The sequence below is a fragment of the Dryobates pubescens genome, chromosome 8 (assembly GCF_014839835.1).
Source record: "Dryobates pubescens isolate bDryPub1 chromosome 8, bDryPub1.pri, whole genome shotgun sequence".
In the NCBI taxonomy this organism is placed as follows: domain Eukaryota; kingdom Metazoa; phylum Chordata; class Aves; order Piciformes; family Picidae; genus Dryobates; species Dryobates pubescens.
In genome coordinates, this window is record NC_071619.1 from 34,316,419 (window position 1) to 34,341,615 (window position 25,197).

Sequence of the window (25,197 nt, forward strand, 5' to 3'; positions counted from 1 at the left end):
GGCCGAGTAGCAACAGCCACACCCGCTTTTGAAATTGGCCAATCCTACGCAGCGTTAGGACTTGCCCAATCACAACAGGGCAAGGGGGAGGTGCAGCAAATCGCTCCTGCGCCCTGAATTCCCAACTCCCCGCCCCCAACTCCGCGCGGTTGGTTCTCGAGCGCGGCGAGAAAGGGCGGGAAGAGGAAGCGGAGCGGCCATTGGCTGGCGCACGCTATGGGGGGCGTAGCCCTAGCGAAGAGAGCGTGGTTTCTCCTGTGGTCCATCCGCGGCTGCCGCGCTCCGCCCAGGCCGTAAGGCGATGCCCGGTCTCGGGGCACAGCGGGACCCTCCCTGTCAGGCGACACCTGCTGCGGGGACGTGGCGGGCACTGCCGCAGACGGGAAAGCAGCCTGGTGGTGAGGCACCAGTGCTTCTGTTTATTGCGGCAGCAGAGTTCCATGTGAAGTCCTTTAGTTCAGTACACTTTTAAAAGTAAAACATTTTAAAGTGCAAGTGGAAAGAATAGTTATGTAAACAAGCACCACGCACCATCCCAAGCTGGAAATAGTTGAGTTTTTTTCTTTTTTATTTAAGATGGGCAATACAGTTTTACAAAATGTGTCCATTTCTTAATTACTGCTTTGGTTAATGACAATTCAAGTGAGATAATGACTCTGGTAACAACTGGTTATAATGTGTGTACAAAAAACATTAACAACATTTACACTAGATAAGGGATTAGTGACATTAGCACTGACAGCCAAAATCAGGGTGTAAACTGAAACAACTCCTTTGACCTGCCTGAAGGCTGAATTTGGCTCAGTACCTGTGTGAAAAACGTGCTTTTTACACAATACTAACAAACTTCGTGCTTGCACTCGTGCCTTGATAGTCTTCCTCCTAGATATACACCGTCTGGGGCTAGCATCGACTTCACCTCAATTTGCACACCCAGCAACAGCTTGACTCAGCTTATTCTGAGGCAAGAGTATCAAAGAAAAGGGATGCAGATGAAGTACATCAAGCCACCTGAGGCAAGCCTGTACCTTAAGGAGTGCGGAGTACTACTAACAACTCCGAGTGTAATGACAGCAATAATGATCCCAGTGAAGGACATTTCCTGGCAAATACTGGGCTTTTTAATTTTCTCATTTTAATGAGTGCTGACAGGGGCCAATTTGTCTATCGCATTAGGAGTAAAAAGACCTCACTATGACTAGTTGTTTCATTCCTGCGTTATGCAAAGAACCATCTTACTGGTGCTTCAGTGTTCTTGAACAGCCTGTTCTTAATCAGCAGACCATGTACTGAATTTTAAGCATGCAGTTCTATCTGACATGGGAACGTAATGGGATTCACGCTAGTTCGTGAAGTTGCTTTGTCCAGAGATAGACATAAGCTGGTGCTGAAATATATCTGAGTCAGAAACACAGAACATGGGCTGTCTAAATACAGTAGTGGACTGAAGCTCCGCCTCAAAAGCAGTTTACTCCTCCACCTTTGAGTATGTCACGCACAGTCACAATTTAACAAGTGGACACAATTTTTGCTCAGATGGCAACATCCTGCCCCTGAATTCCAAACTTGGCAGCAAAAACTCATACAAACCACATCTGGGAAAACGTGGAGTCATGGGGGAGCAGGCACAGAATAAACAAATGCAAACCCTTGGTCCTCGAGTCCACTTGCCACTGACACTCACCCACAAGAAATTACCATACTCACTTATGTCTCCCTCTCTGAAACAAGCAGTAAGGCAGGGCTGTAACCCCCCCAAAGTAAGGAAGGGTCCAGCCTAGGCAGGCACAGAACGGTTCCTGAAGCTGGGCGTACTTGTACCATCTACCTCATCCTTCTTTTTGTAACAGACCTTTCCACCTTTGCAATTTGCTCCACTGCCAGCAGCTTGACTTGCCCAGCTCCCCTTCTTTGGCAAGCAGGGCTGATCAACCCTCTCACAAAGGCCTAACAAGGCAATGCCTGTACAGTGCTTAAGAACATGCAAAGTGCAATGTAAGTGCCAAATGTTCTTATTTCAGAGATTAAGGAATTAATACTCCAAGAAATATACACTCTGAGGTAACTATAGCTTAAACACTACATTCCCTCATGAATAAAAACCCCCAAACTCACAGAACTTTTCTCTCTAGAAAAAATGAGCTCTTGAATATAAAGTGGTAATACCTTATTTGTATTTTGTCAAGCTTACCATAGCCATAGAGTGCCCTTTTAGTAAAAACAAAGCTGTGAAGTTCTTAGAGAAACCAAGAACTCTGCACTGATGATTTCCTCAAATACCATCTCTGTGATTATTTCCAGCACAGATCAGCTTCCACTCATTAGATCTAGAGAAGTGGCAGCTCGTAACAGAAGCAATGCACAGTCCATTAACAGATCTAGCATTGTGATAGCTGAACAGCCAGAAATATCAGCAGAACCACAATCTGCATGAGCTCTCTGAAAAGTTCAAGTTTTGCCCTCAGTGAAGGCAGGCACTGGAATAGGTTGCCCAGGGAGGTGGTGGGGTTGCATCTCTGGAAGTGTTCAGGAAATGTGTGGACATGGCACTTGGGGACATGCTATAATGGCCATGGTGGTCTGAGGTTGATGGTTTGGACTTGACGATTTTACATGTCTCTTCCAACCAAAACAATGGTATGATTCTAAGTCCATGCTCCTCATTTGGGAGTCTATGACAGTAAGGCTGTATGGAGTATTCAAAGCAGGAGCTCCTATGAGAGCACTCCAACTATAATCTGATTATCCCAGTGGTCAGAAAAGAATCATAATAATGATTAAACGCTGCACGTACTGTGGCCTTCCAGTGTCTTAAGGGGGCCTACAAAAAAGCTGGTGAGGAACTTTTTAGGGTGTCAGGTAATGATAGGACTAGGGGGAATGGAACAAAACTAGAAATGGGTAGATTCAGACTGGATGTTAGGAACAAGTTCTTCCCCATGAGGGTGGTGAGACACTGGCACAGGTTGCCCAGGGAGGTGGTGGAAGCCCTATCCTTGAAGGTTTTTAAGGCCAGGCTGGATGTGGCTCTGAGCAACCTGATCTAGTTATGAGGTGTCCCTGCCCATGGCAGGGGGGTTGGAACTAGATGATCCTTGAGGTCCCTTCCAACCCTAACAATTCTATGATTTCTCCTTTTTCATCCTGTATCAGCTTTGGCCAATAATGGATTCAAGATTCAACAGACTATTATCTAGTGGATGAAACCAAACTCTGCATTTCTAGGCACTATGTGACAGATTTAAGACATGGCACAAAAGAGTCAATAGCACCCCTAAACAGTAAACTAATACTGCTGTAAAACTCTTAAGTACCAGAATTCAGCTGGGTTTCAAGGGCTGAAGAAAACCACTGAAAACATCCCAACAAGACACCCTGGTTCTGCTGAAACACTAACAGCTGTAGCAGGGCCTGCTTAGTGGTTTCATTTTGTTTTCTTACTCCATCGCTCCTGTCAAATATTCCCTTCATCGATGCTCTGCAAGTGGAGTCTTTGGCTGGCATGGGGCCTGACACCCCGCCGTGTGTTCATAGTGCTTCCTGGCAGAGTCCTCACAGGGAACAGAGCTCCTGGTAAAGCATCTTCCCCAAACAAGCTGATTTTCACATCAGCTTCAATAGCTCTTGCTAAACTGGATGCATAACTGTCCAGAGATTTATGGACTTCAGCTTTCACATGAAGAACAGAATTCTTTGCAGCTTCTAAGACAAAACCACAAACAACACACAGAAAAGTGCAACATATCAGAAAATTAAGTTGATCAGCATGCCTGCACAAATGCTTGAAGGCTAATGTTGAGCCTTTTGTAAAGGTCTGATTATGCTTTCTGCAAGTAACTATCCTACAGTACCCAAGGCTCCTAAACTATTTGTGGTAGCCTTAGGCTACCTCTCTACTCACCAACACATTGTGCAACACAAGTATTTGTCCTTAATTCTTCAATGAAACTGATGAAATAATTTAAAGCCTCAAAAGATTCTGAAAACCCTGAGACATACCAGGGAGAACTGCTAAACCTGTGGCAAACTTTTGCACTAAGATATCCCTCTCTCACTAAAATGTATGAAAAGTAAGATGCTTGCCCTTACATAATAGGAAATGTCTGGTAATGTATTTGTCCAAGGACATAGTCAGCTCATGCTGGGATGAGGGCAAAGCGAATTTTGCCAAGATGTTTGAAGAGAAAATTCCACAGGAGGAGTCTTCTCATCATTTCAGAATCATAAAAATTGCTCAGGTTTTATTATCACTTGATTCTTAAGGGCATTCTGTTCATTTTTGTACTGTCCACAATCATTTGTTTAGTAAATTCCATTGTTACTATCAAGTTTTCTAGTCCACATCAGCTTAAATTATGTGTGGTGGGTTGAAATTCCGCCCCCCATATTTGACAGATGATCCAGCAACACTTTGCTGGCACCTAATCAAGTGAGTTGACCCAAAAAAAGACAAGTGCATCTATTTTCACCTATTTCTTCTGTGAAACCATAAAGTGAAAGTTAAATAAAGAAGTAAACCAAACTGAAATTCTATTCAGACCATTAAGAACTATAAATGGAAGAATTGCAAGTCTGAATGACAAAGTTGAGAGGAGGCAGCAAATGGGAAATTCTGGGATAAAGGAATCAAAGTGTGGGAGCGGGAAAACTTAAAACAGATCACAGCAGCCACCAGATCAGTGGTGTTGAAGACAGAATACTGCTGTAAATCATGAGGCGTACACAGGGAATCACAAGACTTTAACTCTTGTCCTTGTCTGTTGCTGCTTGAGATTGGAAGAAAGACCTGATCTGTTGTACCTGACATGAATGGTCAGGTCTGTCAAGGTGAACAGTGATCAGCTATGTTTCAAGGCAATTCTGAAGGTCCTGGGAGGCATTCTAAGCAGGCTATGTAATTGCTTCTGAGCATTTCCATACTTACCCCTAATCCCACCTTTAATTTGCTCTACTTCATCTTCAAATGTCACCGAACTCCTCCTTCGAGGAGGACAGATGCAATGTGGGGCATGAGTGCCATCTGAGCTATAATCTTCAAGCAGCATTGTATCTGTTCCTGAAACAAAGCAAGAGTTCTCAAGTAAAACAGAGCAGCACTGAGACAGAATATTTGAGTGATGGTAAAAACTTTTCAGTCTATAGTAGTTCCTCCAAAAGATGTTTGAACTCAGCTTTTGTGAATTAATTTCAGCTTGAATTAAACACTGCCCAGAAAAACAATGTGGTCAGAGTTTTCATTGAATTTTCTCATTAGCCATCTAAAACCTCAACCAGCTCTGAAATGCTCAGCTGCAGAGCTTATAATGTCAATGGGACAGCAGACAAAGCAGAAGCCTTACCTTCAGTAAATAAAGGGTGAAGTTGAGGGCAACTTCTCCCCTCTCCTGATGAATATAAGAGGTTAACAATAGCCACCTGACAGACAAAATGTCATGCTTGTAATCAAAATGGAGAATTTTTCTGTACCATTTAGTTTGTCTCCAATAATCTGTTTTGACTTTCTTGAAGGAGGAAAAATCCCTTGCTGGTTAGGAATGACTTATGTCTGATGAGTCTTTTTCTTCCAGTTTAGGAGTCTTTCATTTCACCTCCCTGTGTTTGCTTGGCACCTTTACAGTACGAAATAGATTTTACAAGCATGAGGAAATTCATCCTGATATCTCTTCACACAGAGGACAAGACTGCAGCATAGACCTCCTTTGCAATGCTGGTCTCTGTTGTGCAAGGCAGAAGCATTTTCAGGAGATACCAGAACAGTGATGAGCCAGCAGGCCTCAGGAAAGCTGCTGCTGGAAGATGCAGCATGCACACACTCAATACTGGTCTATTTACTCCTGCAACATGACAAAAAGTCTTCACAGATTTCATAACTCCCCTTAATAGTGGCTTCACATCCTTTCTTCCCAGATCTGTTTTTTGCAGCACCCATTTCACAGAAAGTAAAAGATACTCACCAAGGGTGTACCTCTAGACAACATACTCCTCTGCAGTCTAGTCTTTGCTGACAATTCATTGTGATATAGCAAAGAGATAAACTTTTTGGGGTGATACTTCTGTGTTATGTCATAGAGCTCCCTCCAGCACACACAAAAGAGAATGAGCTCCTGCCCCAGTACACAGTCCCAAATAAACTGCTGATTTTCTGTGTGTTCTGTGGCTCACCTGGGTCTGAGGCTTTCCATGGAGCAGAATTTTAGTGTGTTTTTCCAAATGAGGCTAGCAAAGACAGTATCATCTTATTCCTACAGGATAGAGCTTCTTCCTTAGAATAACTCATCTTAAGATATTATTTCTAGCATTTGGCACTCAGGTCTCTCATTTCATATTTCATGTACAGCTAGCAACACTCAGATGTTTTTCACTCCTACTATGTTATCTTTCATGTTTTTCACAACATGAAAATCCCAGATTCTGATTACCAGGGCATATAAAGATGCAACTGCATCTCCAGCCACAGGATCATGTACTGCATCAGGCAGCACTGAGTAGGGACCAAGACTTCTTTCTGCTCTCTAGCTCCTTGGAACAAAAGCATCCAGTGAAACAGCATTTCACAGTGGATCACCATATATCATTCCCAAGCTATGGACTGTACCCCCTCCATAACAGTTGCACTTCTAACAACATTCAGCGTGCATTGAGTTTGTTTACTTGTCTAAACTGATCAGCACCATTCCTCAAAAGATGGTTAAAACAACATCCTCCTAACTGAGTGAGGTTTACCAGGTTTACACAGGCTGGGGCATGATGAGATTGAGAACAGCCCCGCAGGAAAGGACTTAGGGGCGCTGGTGGATGAGAAGCCGAACATGAGCCAGCAACATGCACTTGCAGCCCAGAAGGGCTTGCATCAAAAGAAGTCTGGCCAGCAGGTCAGGTCAAGAGAGGTGATTCTGCCACTCTCCTCTGCTCTGGTGAGACCTCATCTGGAGTACTGTGTCCAGCTCTGGAGTCCTCAACACAGGAAGGACATGGACCTGCTGAAGCGGATCCAGAGGAAGGCCACAAAGATGATCAGAGGGCTGGAGCACCTCTCCTATGGAGACAGGCTGAGAGGGTTGGGGTTGTTCAGACTGGGGAAGAGAAGGCTCCAAGGAGACCTTACAGCAGCATTTCAGTATCTGAAGGGAGCCTGCAGGAAGGCTGGGGAGGGACTGTTTAGAAGGGCCTGTGGTTACAGGACAAGGGGCAATGGTTTTAAACTAGAGCAGGGTAAATTCAAGTTGGACATTAGAAAGAAGTTCTTCACAATGAGTGCAGGGAAATACTGGGACAGGTTGACTAGAGAGATGGTGGAGGACACATCGCTGGAGACATTCAAGGTCAACACTGATGGGGCCCAGAGCAACTTGGAACTAGTTGGGGGTGGCCCTGCTGACTGCAAGATGATTGAACAAGTCAACCTTTAAGGGTTGCTTCCAATCCAATGCATTCTGTGGTTCTATTCTCTACCATACACAGCTGCAGAATACCTCCAACAGGCATGAAACTACCAGCGTAAAACACCTACCAAAACAAATCCCAGTTCCACAGACTTCCTTTACAGAAGAAACAAGCCTCTAAACACCAAGCAAATGTCAGAACACCACCCTCTGGTGTTTCCAGAACAGAAATACTCTTTAAAATAGCTAGTGCAGTAAAGGAGTGGTAGCTGAACTCAGGGCCAGAAAAATCTAGCTGTAGTTCTGGACAGAAAAGAACTCTTTTTCCCTTTTCCAAACTATTTTCAGTTGAGAGACCTTAAGTATTGACACAGTCTTAAGTAGCTGAAATTATCCTCAGCATGTGTGTTTAGAGTGCAGGATGAACAAGACAAGGTCTCTTAAATAAAACAAGGGAGAAGCGCATTCTTCACAGCACTTGGTTGTTCTGTTCCTGAAAGGGAACAGAGAAAGTCCCTGAAGAATTGCAGTAACTGAAGAAGATGATCACAAAACCATCAAGTCCTGTTCCCAGGACACATTGTCCAGGCAGAGTCATCATTCCTTGGAGCAAACAGTGCTTTGCAAGTAAATATACTGAGAGCAAAGAAAGAAAAATAGCAACTGCAGCAATTTTGTTGTAACAGCTGGAACAGATGCTTCATGTCATCTGTGTGTAAATACAGACTATCCCAGAGAGTTTTGCCAAGTTCAAGTTCTGCCCAAGAAAAGACAGCAAGAGACTTCTACTTACCTGAATCCTGTGAGCAGCTGAATCCTGTGTCTCCTGTGCTGCTGCTGTTTCCTAATGGCCGCCCACCTGCCATGAGGGCCGTGAGATGAGGAGATAGTCCCAAATCTGCACGAGAGTTTTCTCATTACAGAGTGAAGGTTTAAGAGGTCTGCAATACTAAAAACCTCTTCCAGTAATACTCACACTTTTGTCTTATTTCTTATTCTACATATAAATCTGACTTTGCTGATGCAGAGTGCACAGCACCTGGACTTCCCACCTAAGAAATCCAGTCAGCAGCTTTCAGGTATCCTTGAAGTCTTTCCATATGGCAAGTTTCCTCTCTACCTACACTATCTTCCTCCCACTCTTTTTGCAATTGCATCTGTTTTATCAGCCACACAGGCTGAACATAGAGCGCATGCAGACAGATAGGGATATTTGCCAGACACCTTCTAGACAGAGAATAACATGGCAGGCACCAGCAGCTATGACTAGAAGGAAGCTCAAGTGCCAGGCAGCTCATGAGCAAGGCTGGGGCACCAAGGTGCCCAGCTTCTTTCAAATCCCCAAAATAAAAAGGGAAAGGATTCTAGTATTCTAGGTCTTGGGATCACATTCAAGATTTTGTTGTGGGTTTGTTTGGTTGGGTTATTTTGTTATCCCTCCCTACCAGCTTCCAGCTAATACATCTGATAAACTTGAAGCTGTCAGCTTCTTATCACTGGGAAAGATTAATTTCCTGACTTTTCCCTCCCACCTCAGATCCCAATGTATCCATAGCATCTCCTGAATACAGACTTGCCAAAGGGAGGAGAGCTGAGAGAGTTCCTGCAGCTTGTGATGTGGCTGCAACTGTAGAACTCTTTAATTTAGGTGGGAGTCTCTCCCAGTGATCCCAGGTCGTGGAAAAGATAACGGATGCCTTGCTGCTCTCTCCTTCCTTCTGCAGCTTGGACCTTCCTTCTCAATTAAACAATTTGAGTTCCTGCCTCTGCAAGAAATGTCCCAAAGGACCCCATGAAGATGTCCCATTTTTGAATCATGAGAAATCAGAATTTTGTTGCATTGCTACTTAAAAAGAAACCAAACCACCAACCAAACTCCTAGGCAAACTGAAGCGCTCAGCCTGCAACTTGGGAAGCCATCAAATAGTTTTATTCTTTTACAAAGTCTTACTTAGCCTGTAATATTTTTCTTTACAACCACTAAGCTTAAAATCTCAGTTTACAGAAATAATAGTGCAACTTCAGTGAAGCTCAAAGTGTTGCAGCATAAAGCCAGGAATCAAAGAGCAAGTGCTGCAAAGCATACTATTGGTAGGGCTCAAATCTGGGCAACTCAAAACAGTAGGCGGCTTATAAAAGGAAGCACCTGAGAAAGTCATGTGAGTTATAAAAATTATTTATCTTTTTCTATGTCTTCTCTGGCAGAGAAAATTTTACTAGAGTATGAGAAAGAGGTTAACTCCCACCAAAAAAAAGGGTTCTCCTTTCAAGCATGTGTGACAACCTGAACAAAAAACCAGATGAAACCTCCAGGAACATTCCACTTGGGTAAGTCAAAGCCACTGGAACAGTCAGAGCTCTGAAACATATCCAGCACACATTCAGCCTTGCTCTCACAGGTATGAAAGAAGTGTGTCGTGTGGCCATGTGTCTTACCTGTGATCCTGTTGGAAATGCTGAACAACCTCGACGTCCGATGCCGCTGCACAAAGGACTCACGGTAGTACCGATCCCCAAAGCACATTCCTAGTAGTTCCTTGCGCACCGTCTTGTTCCACAGTCCATAAATGAGTGGATGGCAAATGGCACTGGAAAAGGACAACCATGTAGCTAATGTCTCCAAGGCAGGGGAAATACTGTTTTTTCCCCAAAGGGCCTCTGATGTAATTACTACCATGTAAGGTCCCCAGGTAATCACGAAGGCACCGATGACAACTAAAATGGTTATGAAAGCCTTGCACTGGTTGGCTGAGTAGACAACCCCCTGGAAAGCATTCCTTCGGCTGCCAGAAGAGGATGTGGAGGTGCTGGAGTTCTTCCTCCCGTTCCTCTGGGAATCGTCCTCCACAATGACGACGCTGCCACAGTGGATTTTCCGGGCCTTAATCCTTGCCACACGGAATATGAATCCGTAGCAGATCATCATGACCACAAAAGGCAGCAACGCGCACCAGATCTGCCAGAAGGCAGTGTAGCCAACCTCTTTATGCCAGGCTGCCACACACATCCACTTGAATTGGTCAAACTCCAAAGATGACCAGCCAAAAAGAGGAGGAAGGCAGCCAATAAGGGAATGCAGCCACACATACACAAGAGCTACCACTGCTCTGTTGCCTGTTATCTTCATTGGGTAAACCATCGGGTACAGGACAGCATAGTACCTGGTGGAAAAGAAAAGAAAGAGTCAACAGGAGCACTGAAGACAGTAAAGAAAGAATGGATTCAAATGACATTGAAATCTAGTTCTCTCTTCTCCAAACCTTGAAGTGGGCTCAGGGACCTGTTCACAAAAATAATTACATGTAACAATATGTATCATTGCTGGCAGGATTATAAAAGTTGGCTCAAGACTCACATGCAGCTGTTAGATCTGTCCCTACATGTGTGCACGCTTAGGGTATCATCTGGAATTTCACACTATTTGTCTCTCGAGTAGGATGTTATTATACCATCAGTAGCTTCACAAAACTCTAGATGCACGTCTACATACTGCATTACTGATGGTATAATCCTTATCAACATTTCACAGAGGGTTGGAAAAAAGACACTACAATGGAACACAGCATTAACCACTGCAATGCTTCTCAACATTATGAGCAGCCAACCAGGCCCTCTATGGAAAAGTCAACTCTATGAGCAGCCAACAAGTCACTCTATGGAATGCCTCAGCAATAATTCATTAGAGAAGTCCTTCTTACCGGTCTATAGCTATGAGTCCAAGAGTGAGCATGCTGGCTGAGCTGATCAGCATGTACAGCAGGGCAGAGAAATTGCACCAAACAACTCCGAAGATCCATTCCCGCCTGATGGAGCTGGTGACAACAAAGGGTAGCACCAGTACAGACAGTAGAAAGTTTGAGAGGGTCAGGCTGAACACAAACTTGTTGCTCAGTGTGAGAAGGTAAGACTTCCGATAGAGGGTGACAACAATCACCAGGTTGCCCAAACAGATGAAGATAGCAATGACGATTATAGCGATGGACTCGGTGACTCTGACCACCCCGTCTTCCTGCGTGGTGAGGTTCCTCAGGCCCTTCACGTTGCTGAGGGAGGAATTGCTGCTCATGGTCAGAGCGTGCAGAACTGGAGCAGCCAAGACATGCCGAGCAGCTAGAAGCAGAACAACGCTCAGAAACATTCAGGCAAGATTTCTTCAAACTCCCTCCAAATACTTGAGGCCCTTTTGCCTGCATTAATTAAAATTTACCTGTAGGATGCAGGAAACCATTTTAGATGGGGAAGTGACTGCCTGTGGATACACCAAAGAGGTCAGTGACAGAGCCAGGCCTAGAACTGGGAAGAAACTGTCTAAAAGACAAAAAGAGGTGGAAGGGAGAAACAAGGAAGAAAATTAGCACATTTTACCTTGAAATTTTTCTAAGGCTTTTGCTTGTTTATAAGTCGTACTTACCAGCTGTGCATCTCACTCAGTCCTTTCACTTAGGCTGTAAAGAGACAAGAATGTCACTCACAGTCTTTGTTTCTCTCACTGGAAAAAAAAAAAAAGGTGTGGTTTTTTTTTAAGTTCTGCTTGTTTATCCTCACCATTACCTTGTGTTCTGCCTATGCAGCACTTGCTGGTTGTCTGAGGATGTCTGGCTGTTCATACCATGCTGAGTCTTTCTTGATAGTTGCTAAGTAACATTGGAAGACTCAGGAATCATTGCACATACTCTCTTAACATCACTCCTCCATGTTCACAATCACCTTAGCTACAGTGGTGATTCTACTTTACTGTCAATACCCAAAGACTGGGCAACTGGTTCAATGCACAAGAGGTTTGAAAGTTCCTTGCATTAAGCCTCAGTCCACCCTACAGAAATGTTCGAGCACCTTTAACCATTGACTTGTAGTGTTAGCATCTATCCCGATGGTTTAAGAACCATTTACTTTTGACTTCTCAGTTAGTATCCACCCCACAATCTGGTTTTGTGAAACCTCAGTATTTCTCTAAATTCCTTAGCAGCCTTTTCCCTGTTGTCTCTATGAAGCACTCCTATCTACTTCATTCAATCCTTTACCCATCTGCAGACCAACACACTGAAGGAAAAACACCACCAAAAAAGCAAATATGCAAAACAAAATGAGTCTACCAATTAATGTAAAGTTGACATTCTCGTTTCTTGGAAATCAGGGACTCGGGAAAAGTTATCTCAGGTAACTGTGGCTGTGCCCATCCAAAAATCCCCAACGGCCCCGAGTACTCACAGAAATGCCTTAGTCTGTGCATCTGCCGGGGCCTTGGGCAGCAATGTCGGGATGGAGAGCTGTGTTTTTTCCATTTTCATCTGCGCCTGCCTAAGAAGTGTAAAGACATTATTCGGCCTTGCTTTGTAACTTGCCTCCTTTCTAGCGAGGCTGCCGGCCGACTGTTCGCAAAAGTACTTCGCCTCCAGTTTTCCCCAAACACACCCGCCCCGCCGCCCTGAGCGCTGCCGGTGCTTCTGGGCTGCTCCACGTTTGGGGAGGGTGGTTACCCCACGATGGGCGCGGCTGCTCCCAACAGCAGCGACGGCGCGGGTCCATCTGATGTGCCCCGTCCCCTAATGGCCCCGCTGCAGACCGCGGGGAGGAGGAGGCCTCCGGGAGAGCTGTCCCGCCCGGGGCTGGGGGAGCATCCCCTCCCCGTCCGGCTAGGCGTGCCGGCACAAACGCATAAAGCCAGCCAGATAGAGATGCGCCTGACAGGGAGGGGGTCGCCATTTTGCCCCCACGCTCCCTCCGGCAATGAACAAAGGGCAGGGGCAGCGCCTCCCGCTCCCCAGGCATCCCTCACCCTTCCCGGTCCCATCAGCAGCGAGCGGGTCACGCCGCTGCTCCCACCTGTCCCCCGCCCTGCCGTGGCCGCCAGCGCACTCACCGCCTGCCGCCGCCGCTGCAAGAGGTTTCGGGTTACAGCACCCCGAACTCCCTACAGCCACCACCGTCGCCAGCACAGAGGCCCCGAGCCCTGGCCCGACCCTCGCCAGCCATGGCCATGCCCCCTCCCGCCAGCTCGGCCCGCCCCGCCCCGCCTGCTTTTCCCGCCGCGCCCCCTCCTCGGCCTCGCCACCCGCCATTTTCTCTGCGGGCGGGATCCCGCGACGCGAGGGGGGTTTCAGCACAGCCCGGTCCGGGCAGAGTGCTTCGCCATTCGGTCATCGAAGGGAGTCTCGCCGGGACCCGGCTGCAGCGGGACATTGTAGCTAGCCGGAGGACCAGCCCTGAAGCAGAGCCACCTCTCCCTTACAACCGCAGGGCTCCTCACAGCTCTGGTGAAAACGAAGGAATCCAGTTGAGGGGAATCCTGTGTTTTAAGGATCATGCAGGTGAAGTGATTTGCCTCAGCACACAGTGCAAGTCACATCACAGAGGGGCAGGTTCTAATTGCGCTTCTAAAATTATATTAGAAGTAACAGTTTTGGGAAGGATTCGTCCACGCTACCTGAAGCAAAGCACAAGTGGGCACAGTACAAAGAGTGAAGGACAGTAAGATGCCATGATTGCACATGCCCGACCTCCAGCTTCCCCATACCCTGACAAGGCACTTATGGGCAGAGGACTGCTCTTGAGCTTTGCTGCCTTTTTGGTGGCTAATTTGGAAGAGAGTTCTTTGTGACACAGGCATCACATTCCTGGGGCTAGCGTCTTCCCTGGTGCTGTGGCCTGTCCAACAAAAGGAGATAGACTCACATGCTGTGCCCCTGCACCAAAGGAAGTTCCCAGGGAGCTAGAGTGTCCTTTAGATGGCACAGAAAGGCACCACCAGTAACCATCAACGCTGGAACAGCGAATTACATGTAATTCTCAATCCGTTCTGCCCATAGTTTTTCCACAGGATTAAATGTACTGCGCTTACATTGTTTATGTAGACTAAGAAGTATTGAATAGCATTCAAGGGGATATCCAACCAGTGTATGAAATTCCACGTGTATAATACGTGAAATAGCGAAAACGTGTCTTTCCTATCGGAACTAATCACAGCCAGGTAGCACTTGGTGAATCGCCGACTCTGACAAAAGGTCCATCAGAGCTAAAGAGCTCCCTTAACTGCCGTTACCCATCTGTCAGCGGCACCGCCGCAGGCCTGCGCTGGTGCACAGACCTGCCGCTGAGCAAGCTCTGCGCCTGGCCGCCGTGGCACGACCGCAGCCGCCCTGTTGCTCTCGGGCTGGGTTCGGCAAACTACCTTCGGAAATACAGCTGGAAGCACAAGTGACAACCAGCAATACACAAGCTCTGCACTGGATGCTTCGGCCGCTGCAGGCCGGTTCCCCGTGAACAGAGACCCGGGTGAGTTCGCGGCTACTTCGCACCCGGCTGCCCGCAGCGGCGCCGCCGGGCAAAGCGGCCGGAGACAGTGCTCTCCCGCGGCGAGCGGGAAAACGCATGTACCTCCCACCCACGCTCTCACCACGCAGCACAGCAGCTCTAAAGCCGCAGAAAGACCTGGGCGCAGCTAACACCCAATCCTCCAAGGCGAGCAACGGCTACCACCCTGGCGGCTGCGCCTCCCGCCCTCACTGTCCACACCCAAGCCGCCACTTCCGGCCCCGCACAGCTCCCGGGTTGCGCGCGCAGGGGTGTCCCCCGGAAGCGGAAGTGTGCGGCGCTGCTGTTGCCGGCGGCGCTTTTGCTGCTGCTCGGGGTGTACCGGCTCCGGTGGTGTGCTGAAGCGGCGTGGGTTTTGCCGCCGCCCTTTCTGGTCACTCTTGTATTCTCGGCGGGGCCTTGCTCCTCGCCTCCGCTATGCACCCCGTTTTCCAGAGCAGCCGGCGCGACTTCACCTTCGGGCCGTGGAAGCTGAGCGCCGCCCGGACGCACATTATGAAATCGGCGCAGGCCGAGAGGTGGGGCGGGCTTGGGGCTGCCTGGGCTGTGTGGGGGTGTACGGCATGGTACTTCTGCTGCTCTCTGTCCCTCTTCGGTTAGAGTTAGGGCTGAGGCGCGGGGAGGAGCGTCGGCGGGGCTGGGACCTCACTCCTTGACAGCGAGGGGTTTGGGACCCCTTTTTGCTTTGCACAAGAAATAAATAACCTTTTGTGGGCGGGAAAGACGCTGTTTGGTCTGTTACCTTGAGGAGGGTTTTGCTCTCTCTTTCTTCGAGGTTGAGCTTGACTCTGGCTTGAATTTTTTCAGATTTTTTTTGTTCAACGATTGCTAACGGATTTGGAGATCTGTACCTTTGTGAGCTGAACCCTGTTAATTAGAAGCATGTTTTTCTTAATTACTTTGTAATTGCCATTTAAGGTTCTTTTAACTGTGCTTCACAGACTGTCGTAAGCTATTCTAAGGTAGTGGTTTTCATTAAAAATTTATTATTTGCTTTCTTCTGGTACTACTAAAACGCTCCTGTGTCAGCATCGAGTTCATAAGTCAGGTTTACAAATGCGGAGCTGAACAGTTGATCTGTGAGTGGCATCGCTGACCTTAGTGGCAGTTGAACTTGACAGATACTTCCTGCCCCCAGTTTCTTAAATACATACATGTAAATCTTGTTTGTCTTGTTAAGTATATCTTCATTCACGTTGCTTTTAATTTCACTGAGGGTAATTTGTGTGGTAAAGTCCCACGTTATAGTGAGCTGTGTGAAACTTCTGTAAACATCATTATACTGATTTTAATTTTTTAACTGTATCTCTGCCTTATAGTGGGTTAAAACTATGTTCCTTTTCCCATCTTTATCCTATATTCAATGCCTAAAATAATCTTCTCAGATGGCTTTAGACTAATAGGCCCTTTAATTTTTTTAGTTACAGATAAGAAAACTTGAATCATGTGACTTAGTCATTGTAATATAATGAGGATTCAAGATCCAGATGAGCTGTACCAGTGTTCTCCTGGGGAAGGAGGGCTATTGGAGTGTCTCATTTCTATGCCTGTTCTAATAGAAGGACTTTGTAGGGGCTATCTCTTAAAAATGAAGGACTTTATTTTAAGATCAGGAGCATGCTAACTTGCTTCATTATCTGTGATCCAGACAGCAATGTGAACTGCCAGTCTAATAATCAAACTATGTGCTGTACTCATCTTCTGATCTATTCGAGTTTTTTAACTAGCTGTTTTAAAATGCTTGCCTCTGTAATCTTCAGAAATTGCTTTAGCCTGTTTAGATGTTTTTGAGACACACAATTTCTCAGAACATGTTTTAAAAGGCTGAAAAGCAAAGTTGCAGGAGCCACAACACAAGCCTGAAAGAACACAGAAGATTTTGCAAGGTAGGGAAGCTCCAAACTAGCCATTCACCTGTAGGTCTTGGTATCTACAGCATGAAATCCCCCATACAGTTCCTCCATTTCAAACTGGAAAAGTTGAGAGTTATCCACCCAGCTGTAGTGCTTTTGGCCAGCTTCCTTTTTAAATGTATTTCTCTTGGCATTTTGCCTTTTTTTTATTGCTTGGGAAATATTGGTATCTGCAGGAGTTCTGTTTCTGCCAGCCATATCAAAGAAATGCTTTAGTGACCTTAGTGGAAAGGTGAAGGATCAGATATGCCATAGCAAAGAACTTTCTGTGCTGGAGTTGGTCTTTTCAGGCCAATAGACCCACACTTGCTGAAAGGGAAAAGTTCATACCATTATTCTGCCTTCTCTGGCAAAGACAGAGGATTGTATTCTCCAGCTCTATTCAATGCCTCTGTTTCGCTTTGGTTAGCGTAATGTTATTTTGTATGAGAGGTTGCAGAAATAACCACTTTGATACAGGAGTGCTTCATGTCAATGTGAAAGCTGCCATTAGCACATCAGTGTATTTCCTAGAGCTTTATTCTCTCCAGGTGTCATGTATTTATTTTTGGTCTTGATAAGTGAAGTAGGGAGTGGTAGGGAAGAAGAGAAGAATATGAAGCCTTTTGATATATAAGGTTGATAGCTGTATAAAGTGGTGTAATATGTGTGTCTGTGTAGTTATATATAGTGTATGTATATACATATATAAGCTAGTATAGAGCTTGATGTAAAACAAGAGATAGAATGAGTGAGATTTCTTGGAGGGATCATACTTGCTTAGTTCATGCAGTATTTTGTTCAGCTGAGTCTGTGGCCTTCATACTTAAATTTGCGAATGTTGCTACATACTCTCTGTAGTTTAGAGAAAGTAGTAGAGCTCAGTAGTGTCTTCTGTGCTTTTCACATACTCTGCCAGGATTGTTTGCAGGACCTTTTTGTAGCTTTCTAAATTTGAAGGTTTGGGCTACTGACTTTAAGCTTGCTGACAGCAAGGGCTTGTTTCCCAATCTTGTTTTTGGTCACTTGAAGTCATTGTTCATATAACACACAGGGATTTGCTATAATAGGTTGAAAGCTGCTAATTCATGCTTACTAGGTACTTGATTCCTCATGTATCACACTTTTGTTCAAATGTGATGGAGAAGGAATCCTTTAGGAATACTTCAGTGGTGGAAGAGTCAGGTTGAATCAATGAGTCTTCAATTCGTCTCAAATGATTAAACTGAGAAAGCAACAAACCTTTGCAGAGCATGAAGAGGACTGGTTTTCTAAATTACCCTGGTCTAAAGAATACATATTCAAATACAAGGACTGCTTTCACTGAACTGTAGCTGACCTCTCTTCATGGGACTTTTACTTTTCTGTGCAGATTGGCTGATGAATTGCACATGCCTTCCCTGCCAGAGATGATGTTTGGAGACAATATCCTGAGAATACAGCATGATCGCGGTTTTGGAATTGAGTTCAATGCAACAGATGCTTTAAAATGTGTCAATAATTGTCAAGGTATGATCAAAGTGGCTTGTGCAGAGGAGTGGCAAGAGAGCAGGTACAGTATTTTATCACCAAGTGGGCAAGTACTGGTGTGTTGTGTGTGAAAACTGTCATAAAGTGGCTAATAAAGGAACAGAGTATATGGAGCAGGCTGCCCAGAGAGGTGGTGGGGTCTCCATCTCTGGAGACATTCAAAACCTGCCTGGACATGTTCATATGTGACCTTCTCTAAGTGAACCTGCCTTGGCAGGGAGGTTGGACTCGATCTCTAGCGGTCCCTTCCAACCTCTACTGTTCTGTGATCTTGTGATTCTGTGATGTTGCATTTGGTTCTGCCCTAGATACTGTGTGTGATCACAGAAGTCACTTAACTTCTCTTTGCCATGATCATCTTGCCTGTTAAATTGAGTCAACTATATTTTTCAGTAGTCTCTTGGCTTTCTTAAAATAAACTTGTTTAAAATAACAAAGTTTAATGTGGCTTAATGCTGTTTCTGTTTATTCAAACTCATAGAGCCTCAAGCATTGCAAGATTGTGTTGTGTGGCATTTCCAAGTGTTCAAAACTGTAGCCTTAGGAATATAGCAGAACAGTTGTCATGTATCAGAACTAATTGTAGTGCTTAGCATTTACGAAATTAGTTGCAGAGCATCTAGAAATAAAGCACAGAGAGAAATCAAAGCTGTCATGAAAACTGAGTCAAGTAGCAATAATGTGTGTTATCAGCAAGTGGAGTTTTGCTTCCTTAAAAAATTGTCATGAAATAGGAATTCTTCAACAACATGGAACTAAGATCTTTACTTTGTCTCTTAGGACAGAGACGGTATTAGCACAGGAATTCGAGTAACAGTTTTCTAGCTGTGGCAGTTTGGCCCTGGCTGGGGCCTAGATGCCCACCAAAGCTGCTTTATCACTGCCCTTCTTAAATGGACAGGGGAAGGGAAAATACAGCAAAAGCACAGGAGTCAAGATGGAAGCAATTTAATAAGATGGAAAGGCCATGCACAGAAGCAAAAGCAAAGATATTATTCTGTGCTTCCCATCAGCAGGTGATGTTGGGTCACTCCTGGGAAGCAGGGCTCTAATATGCATAGCAGTGACTCTGGTGGACAATGAGACATCAATGAATGTCCCCACACTCTCTTCTTTCACTTAGCTTGTATATCTGAGTTGACATCATATTGCATGGAATACCCCTTTGGCCAGTTTGGGTCAGCTGGCCTGGCTGTGTCACCTCTGTAGGTCTGCCCATGCCTCAGTATACTCTTGGGGCAGAGGAATGTTGGAAAAGCACAGCCTTGGTGCTCAGCAGCAGCCAAAACACTTATGTGTTATCAGCACCCAGCTACAGCACTGCAAAACACAGCACTGGAAAAATGCTCTGGAGAGAATTAACTCCAGCTCTCTTTCACTTCTCCAGGAGTGAAACCGAGCACAGTAAGGAAGTTGTCAAGCCATATGATTGGACTTACACAACAGACTACAAAGGAACTTTGCTGGGAGATACTGCAACATTAAAGGTAACTCTTTTCACCTTGTTAAATGCTGCTTGTATATTCTTTCAAACACAAACCACTTTTTTAAAGCCATCATTTACCTTTGAGTAGGCTTCTGTAAGATCTCACATGCTTTCTAGTTTCAGATGTCTAAGTCTAGTTTGGGTGTTTCAGGTCGCTCAGCATGTTATCCTAATCAAATCATGTCTTGCATTTTAATAACAGACTGGGGTCTTTGAAACGTTTTAGGATAATGTAAGAGAGTGTCATTGTGTCCCTTAGTGAGGACCTTCTTGGAGACTAAAGCAGGTGGGAACCTTCAGCACTTGCTGCTTGTCCCTCTGAAGTCCTGGGCTCCTCATACACAACAGAACTATCACCTGTGTAATTCTCTAGTACCTTTACTCTCTGTTGTTTGCCCGTTTGACTAAGGAAATGTGTAGATCTGGCTACTTGCAGTGGCTGGTCATTTTTCTGCAACAGTTACTTCTTGAGCAACCTGGTCTAGTGGAAGTTATGCCTGTGTCAAAGGGGGTGGAGCTAGATGATCTTTAAGGTCCCTTCCAACCCAAACCATTCTATGATTCATATTTAAATTTACAGTCCCTCCCTTGTATTTATTTACTTTAAAATAAGACTGAAATTCCCAGCTTTTCTTTACTCTAGGAGATTGCCTGCTAGTAAGCAGACAGTCTGTATTCATTCCCTAGGATGTGTTACCTATAGATCGCTTGGGTTACTCTGAAATTAAAAGGGCATGGAAATAAGCCATGTCTTATTTACCCATAGTCTATAGGCAGAAGTATGTGAGTGTCTGTGGAGACCAAAAGATGGAAAACATACATGTACATGATTTCTGTGAAAGCAATTTATTGGAATCCTGTTCAGGGGCTGTACTAGGCTAGAGATACTGAATGCATGGAATCCTGCTTATAACCCAAAACTTCTCATTTGTCTGTTAAACATGAAGCATCTTCAAATGCTTTGAAATACAGAAAGTGAGTGCAATTGTTTGCAGCTGGAAACCCTACTGAGCACATACCCAGAGGGAAGTTTATTTGGATTTTTCCACTCCTGGTTGTTGCTTTTTGCTTTGATTCCTGTTTCCTCTTGGAAGGTTTGGGTTTAATTTTAACTACTTTTTTTTTTTCCCCCCTTAAGAATCTGGGATGTTTTCAGCTTACTGCCCTGAAAGCTTTCTCATTTCTAAAACTAGCAGTTGTGGGGTTTAAAAATCAGGATGAACTTCATGTAACTTGGCAACAAATTAATACACTAACTGTTGTTAATCTTTTTTTGGTTTTTTTTAGGTTGTTCCTACAACAGAACACATAAATACAGAGAAATTGAAAGCCAGGGAACAAATTATGTTTTTTGAAGAAGTACTTCTATTTGAAGATGAACTTCATGATCATGGAGTATCAAGTTTGAGTGTAAAAATAGTGAGTAGTGAGAGGTGTATACAAGATGTTCAGTGACTCAGTTGGGTAATGTATGTAAAATGCCATCACTTTCTGCAGTGTCCTCCTTCTGGGATTTAAAGTTTTCTATGTTTAGCTCATATCTGGAGCTAAACTATGGCAGTTGCTTTGCCTCCTGATGACCCCTTCCCAGCAGAGATGAGGGACTGGGGAAAAAAAGAGAGGAGATCTGTGTGTTGAAATGAAAACAGATTTAATGAAACAGCCATACCTATACCAATGCCAATATGAAGTATACAAAATTGTACTCAGCCCAGCAAATACACAATGGTCACAATAAATGGGAAAGCAGTTCCCTCAGAATGGTAAATGAGCCCCTCCAGTGATGAGGAAAAGCAGGAAGAGGAAGAGACAAAGCAGGAGACTCTCTGGTCCCCAGCAAACTTCCCCCTTTATACTGATCATGATGGTCACAGTCTGGGATACACCTGTGAGCCATCTGCTGTGGCTGATTGGAAATAGCTAATGTCCTGCAGCCTGTGGCTGGCCTAGGATTCTGCCCCAGCAAAACCAGGACAAAAGTTTTAAATGCTGGTGTTTTTTATCCTCTCTCTCAGAAATGCAGTTATTCTGGCATCTATGTTGTCTTGAAATCCTTGCCAGTTGCTTCAAGGAACAATCTTTTCCCTCATTCTGCATCCTGACTAAGAATCTTGTGAGATGCTGTCTGCCCTGCTGTCCAGTGATAACTGCAGCACATCAACAGCCCAAATTTTGACTTTATTACTGAAAGTTCCCTCATACTGTCCTTTGTAGTAAATGTTGAATGTAGGTAAATGCCTACTTCAAGTAATGCTGAATGGAACATCTTTATTTCTGCAGAGAGTTATGCCTTCCAGCTTTTTTGTGCTGTTGAGGTTTTTCTTGCGAGTTGATGGGGTACTTATCAGGATGAATGATACAAGGCTTCACCATGAGGTAAACTTCTATTTACCATTAGAATGTTTGACAGATGTTCCCTTGCCATGTTACTTTCAGAGAAGACCTACTCTCATTCCTGTAATTTAATGCTGATGTCTGGGGGCATAGAGGTTACCTGAGCTGAACTTTCAGATGTATTTTATTGTGGTGGTGCTGAAATAGCAACCAAGTGCTGAATGCCATGGGGTAGGTATTGTATGAGCAGAGTAGGTCACACCTTGTGAAGTAGTAATTTAAATACTTTTAAGAAGTACAGGAGGAAAAATAGGGGACCATAAACAGTGTGGTACTGTTCTTGTCTCCAGGTAAAGTTTTTTTGGCTTGTCTATTATGTGACTGCAAGCTTGACTTGCAAAGAAATGTCCATGCTACAGTGAGTTCCAGGAGTTGTAGTTTGCTTATTCTGTCTAGGTTTTTTCACATTGTAGGAGTTCTGAGGAAAGATTCAGTCATAAAATAGTATTTATTTTCATACATGTGCTCAGGTGATTCTTGGGAAGGAAAACATTGTTAAACATCTTTCTCTGGCCTCGTGAATTTGAACATACGTTTCTGCTCCCAGGTGAAAATCTGTGGTCAACCAAATTCAGATGCTTACTAAATTCATTATATTAAAAGTGCTCATTTTGCACTGGTAATAGATGATAATTTCTTAATTAATTTTGGCTGGTTTTTTTCTTCCTTAGGCTGACAAGGCCTACATGTTGCGAGAGTACACATCCAGAGAAAGCACAATATCAAGTTTAAAGGTACTGTGTTTTCTGTTTGCTTCTTAAAATTGTTTTATGGTCAGCATAGAAACCACTGTCTCCAAGGCATTCTTTGCTAGGGTTGGAACTGATACAGAGGAGAAAGTTTTCTACGTATGCAGCATTTAGTTTTGTGATTTCAGGGAAGGTTTGCATTTGTAAATACTCGGATCACGTGGCAGGCTATGGGAATTATGTTACTTTTTCTACTTTGAGTTTTTGTAAAGAATTATTGATTTTTTTCCCCATTCATTTTTTTTGTTCATCCACAAAATCAGGTACAGTCTGTGTGCTATGTGCCAACCAACCATTTCAGGGCTGGTGGTATGCTTACAAGTAGTATTAGTGGTTAAGTAAGGGTGGGTTTGGTTATAGGCTCAATTCCTTTTTTCTCAAGTAAATTTAATAGCCCACCTTAAAACTGTAGTAATGGTTCAGCATAATTTGTGGTGCATTTGGAGTTGCACTTGCTGATTTTTATTCTTGACCCAGCACCTTATCTTAGGTATTCTTGTTAATTTCTTTCTCCCTTGTTTTTCTTCCACCTGTAAAAAGTGATTGTGTCACTAACCTTCTGAGGGAATGTTATTGCAAAATGCCTCTCTTTTTGAGTAAAGGGGCACTGTATCATTTCTAAACAATATGTGATTCCCTATAAGCAGGACTAAATCCAGACATGAACTTTGTGATACTTTTTTGAGTTTTCACATACAAATCTGTGATCTAGGTTTTAATTCACTTTGTGTTTAGAAATGATCATCTGCACTGTTAACTAATTTTTACTGCCTCTTCTTTTAGAGAGGAAATGCATATGGAACAGGTTCCCAAGGGAGGTGGCTGAATCCCCATCCCTGGAAGTGTTTAAAAGACACAGAAATGTGCTGAGGGACATGGTTTAGCACCAGACTTTGTAGAGTTAGATAATGGTTGGATGCAATGATAGAATAGAAAGAATAGAATAAACCAGGTTCAAGATCATCGTGTCCAACCTATCACCCAACACCACCTAATCAACTAAACCATGCAACCAAGCACCCTATCAAGTCTCCTCCTGAACACCTCCAGTGATGGTGTCTCCACCACCTCCTCGGATAGCCCATTCCAATGGGCAATCATTCTCTCTGTGTAGAACTTCTTCCTAACCTCCAGCCTAAACCTCCCCTGGTGCAGCTTGAGACTGTGTCCTCTTGTTCTGGTGCTGGTTGCCTGGGAGAAGAGACCAGCCCCTGCCTGTCCACAACCTCCCTTCAGGTAGTTGTAGAGAGCAATAAGGTCACCCCTGAGCCTCCTCCAGGCTAAACAGCCCCAGCTCCCTCAGCCTCTCCTCATAGGGCTTGTGTTCCAAACCCCTCTTAAAGGTCTTTTCCAACTTAAGTGATTCTGTGGCATTTCAGTTTCCTAGATCAGCTTGCACCTCTAAAGCAAAACTGATTCCTGCTTCCCTTAGGTTTGAAATAATTCAAAACAGAAGTATGATTTCTTGTGTATTAAGGGTAGCCAAAATGCAAGCTGCATTTGAATAGCTCTGGATGCATTTCTTAAAGTACATTAGAAAGTTTGAAGATGGTTTGCTTAGTAGAGGTATTTCTAATTTTTGTCCCCAAATATATGTGATGAAGTTAAGCTGTCCACATAAATCTCCAGAGAAAGGTATTAATTAACTACCTAACTTATTAAAATATGATATTGAAATCCTATGAGCTTCAGTATTTCATTTAAATGTCTGTGGTGAGTTTCATAAAACTAAGATGTATGTTGAGGTATATCAGTTATCAATAGCCAAATCTGAGCTATTCCAATGAATAAATTGCAGTGGGTAGAAGACGTTAAAGCATAGGATCCCTTGTGGGGCCAACCTGCTCTCATCTAGAACTAGAACCTCAACAAGACTGTTTATGTTCAAATGATAAATACTCTTGTCTGTTTGTTTGTTTTGTTTTTAATTCTAGCTGTTCATGAATGTCTCTGACTTTCTTGCATTCTTATCTGCTGCTTAAAAATATTAAATACCTTTCCTTATCCTATCTTTTACACACAAGGAGTAAAAGACTGTAGGTGCATTTGAAGTGATAAGGCAAATTTTAGTAATCTCTTCAGTTGCTTAAATCAGGTAAATTCTAGATTAATTAACTGTAAAAGTCTGGACTCTGAATGCCTTGGTTTTGGTTGGTTTTCCTTCCTTTCATTCACTTGCTTATCATAACATTTTTTGCTTCTTAGCACGTTCCACCTTCCCTGTTCACGGAGCCTAATGAGATCTCTCAGTATCTGCCCATAAAGGAGACAATCTGTGAAAAACTAGAATTCCCAGAGAAGCTGGAGCCTAAACCAGAAGCACCACTGGAAGACATGTGTGTTAAGTCTAAATAAATATGACTTTATATGGACTGGAAGTCAACTGGAGATAATGTGATCATGTAACCATTGCCGTGGGGGGGGTGGTGGTTTCACTACTAGTGGAATAAGAA

The 25,197-nt window shown here is 44.2% G+C and overlaps 2 protein-coding genes across 4 annotated transcripts; one reads left to right on the forward strand and one right to left on the reverse strand.

The window, feature by feature from the left end:
* Positions 1–2,792: 2,792 nt before the first annotated feature.
* On the reverse strand, positions 2,793–12,768 carry GPR161 (G protein-coupled receptor 161). 3 transcript variants are annotated; one of them, XM_054163357.1, is made up of 8 exons: positions 12,591–12,768; positions 11,794–11,827; positions 11,590–11,686; positions 11,081–11,492; positions 9,819–10,543; positions 8,176–8,280; positions 4,925–5,056; positions 2,793–3,702 (listed from the first exon to the last, which is right to left on the reverse strand). In XM_054163357.1, the coding sequence occupies exons 4-8, from the start codon at positions 11,446–11,448 to the stop codon at positions 3,455–3,457; spliced, it is 1,578 nt and encodes a 525-aa protein (XP_054019332.1). In that variant the 5' UTR covers positions 11,449–11,492; positions 11,590–11,686; positions 11,794–11,827; positions 12,591–12,768; the 3' UTR covers positions 2,793–3,454. The 3 variants fall into 3 exon arrangements, with proteins under 3 accessions (XP_054019332.1, XP_054019331.1, XP_054019330.1); XM_054163356.1 differs by having other exon boundaries at positions 11,590–11,690; XM_054163355.1 differs by lacking the exons at positions 11,590–11,686; positions 11,794–11,827; positions 12,591–12,768 and having other exon boundaries at positions 11,081–11,507.
* A 2,211-nt stretch (positions 12,769–14,979) lies between these two features.
* On the forward strand, positions 14,980–25,122 carry TIPRL (TOR signaling pathway regulator). The gene is made up of 7 exons (XM_054163362.1): positions 14,980–15,211; positions 17,958–18,137; positions 19,503–19,602; positions 20,889–21,020; positions 21,882–21,977; positions 22,667–22,729; positions 24,950–25,122. Exons 1-7 carry the CDS (start codon positions 15,111–15,113, stop codon positions 25,097–25,099), a joined length of 822 nt encoding a protein of 273 aa, XP_054019337.1. The 5' UTR covers positions 14,980–15,110; the 3' UTR covers positions 25,100–25,122.
* The last annotated feature ends 75 nt before the right edge of the window (positions 25,123–25,197 follow it).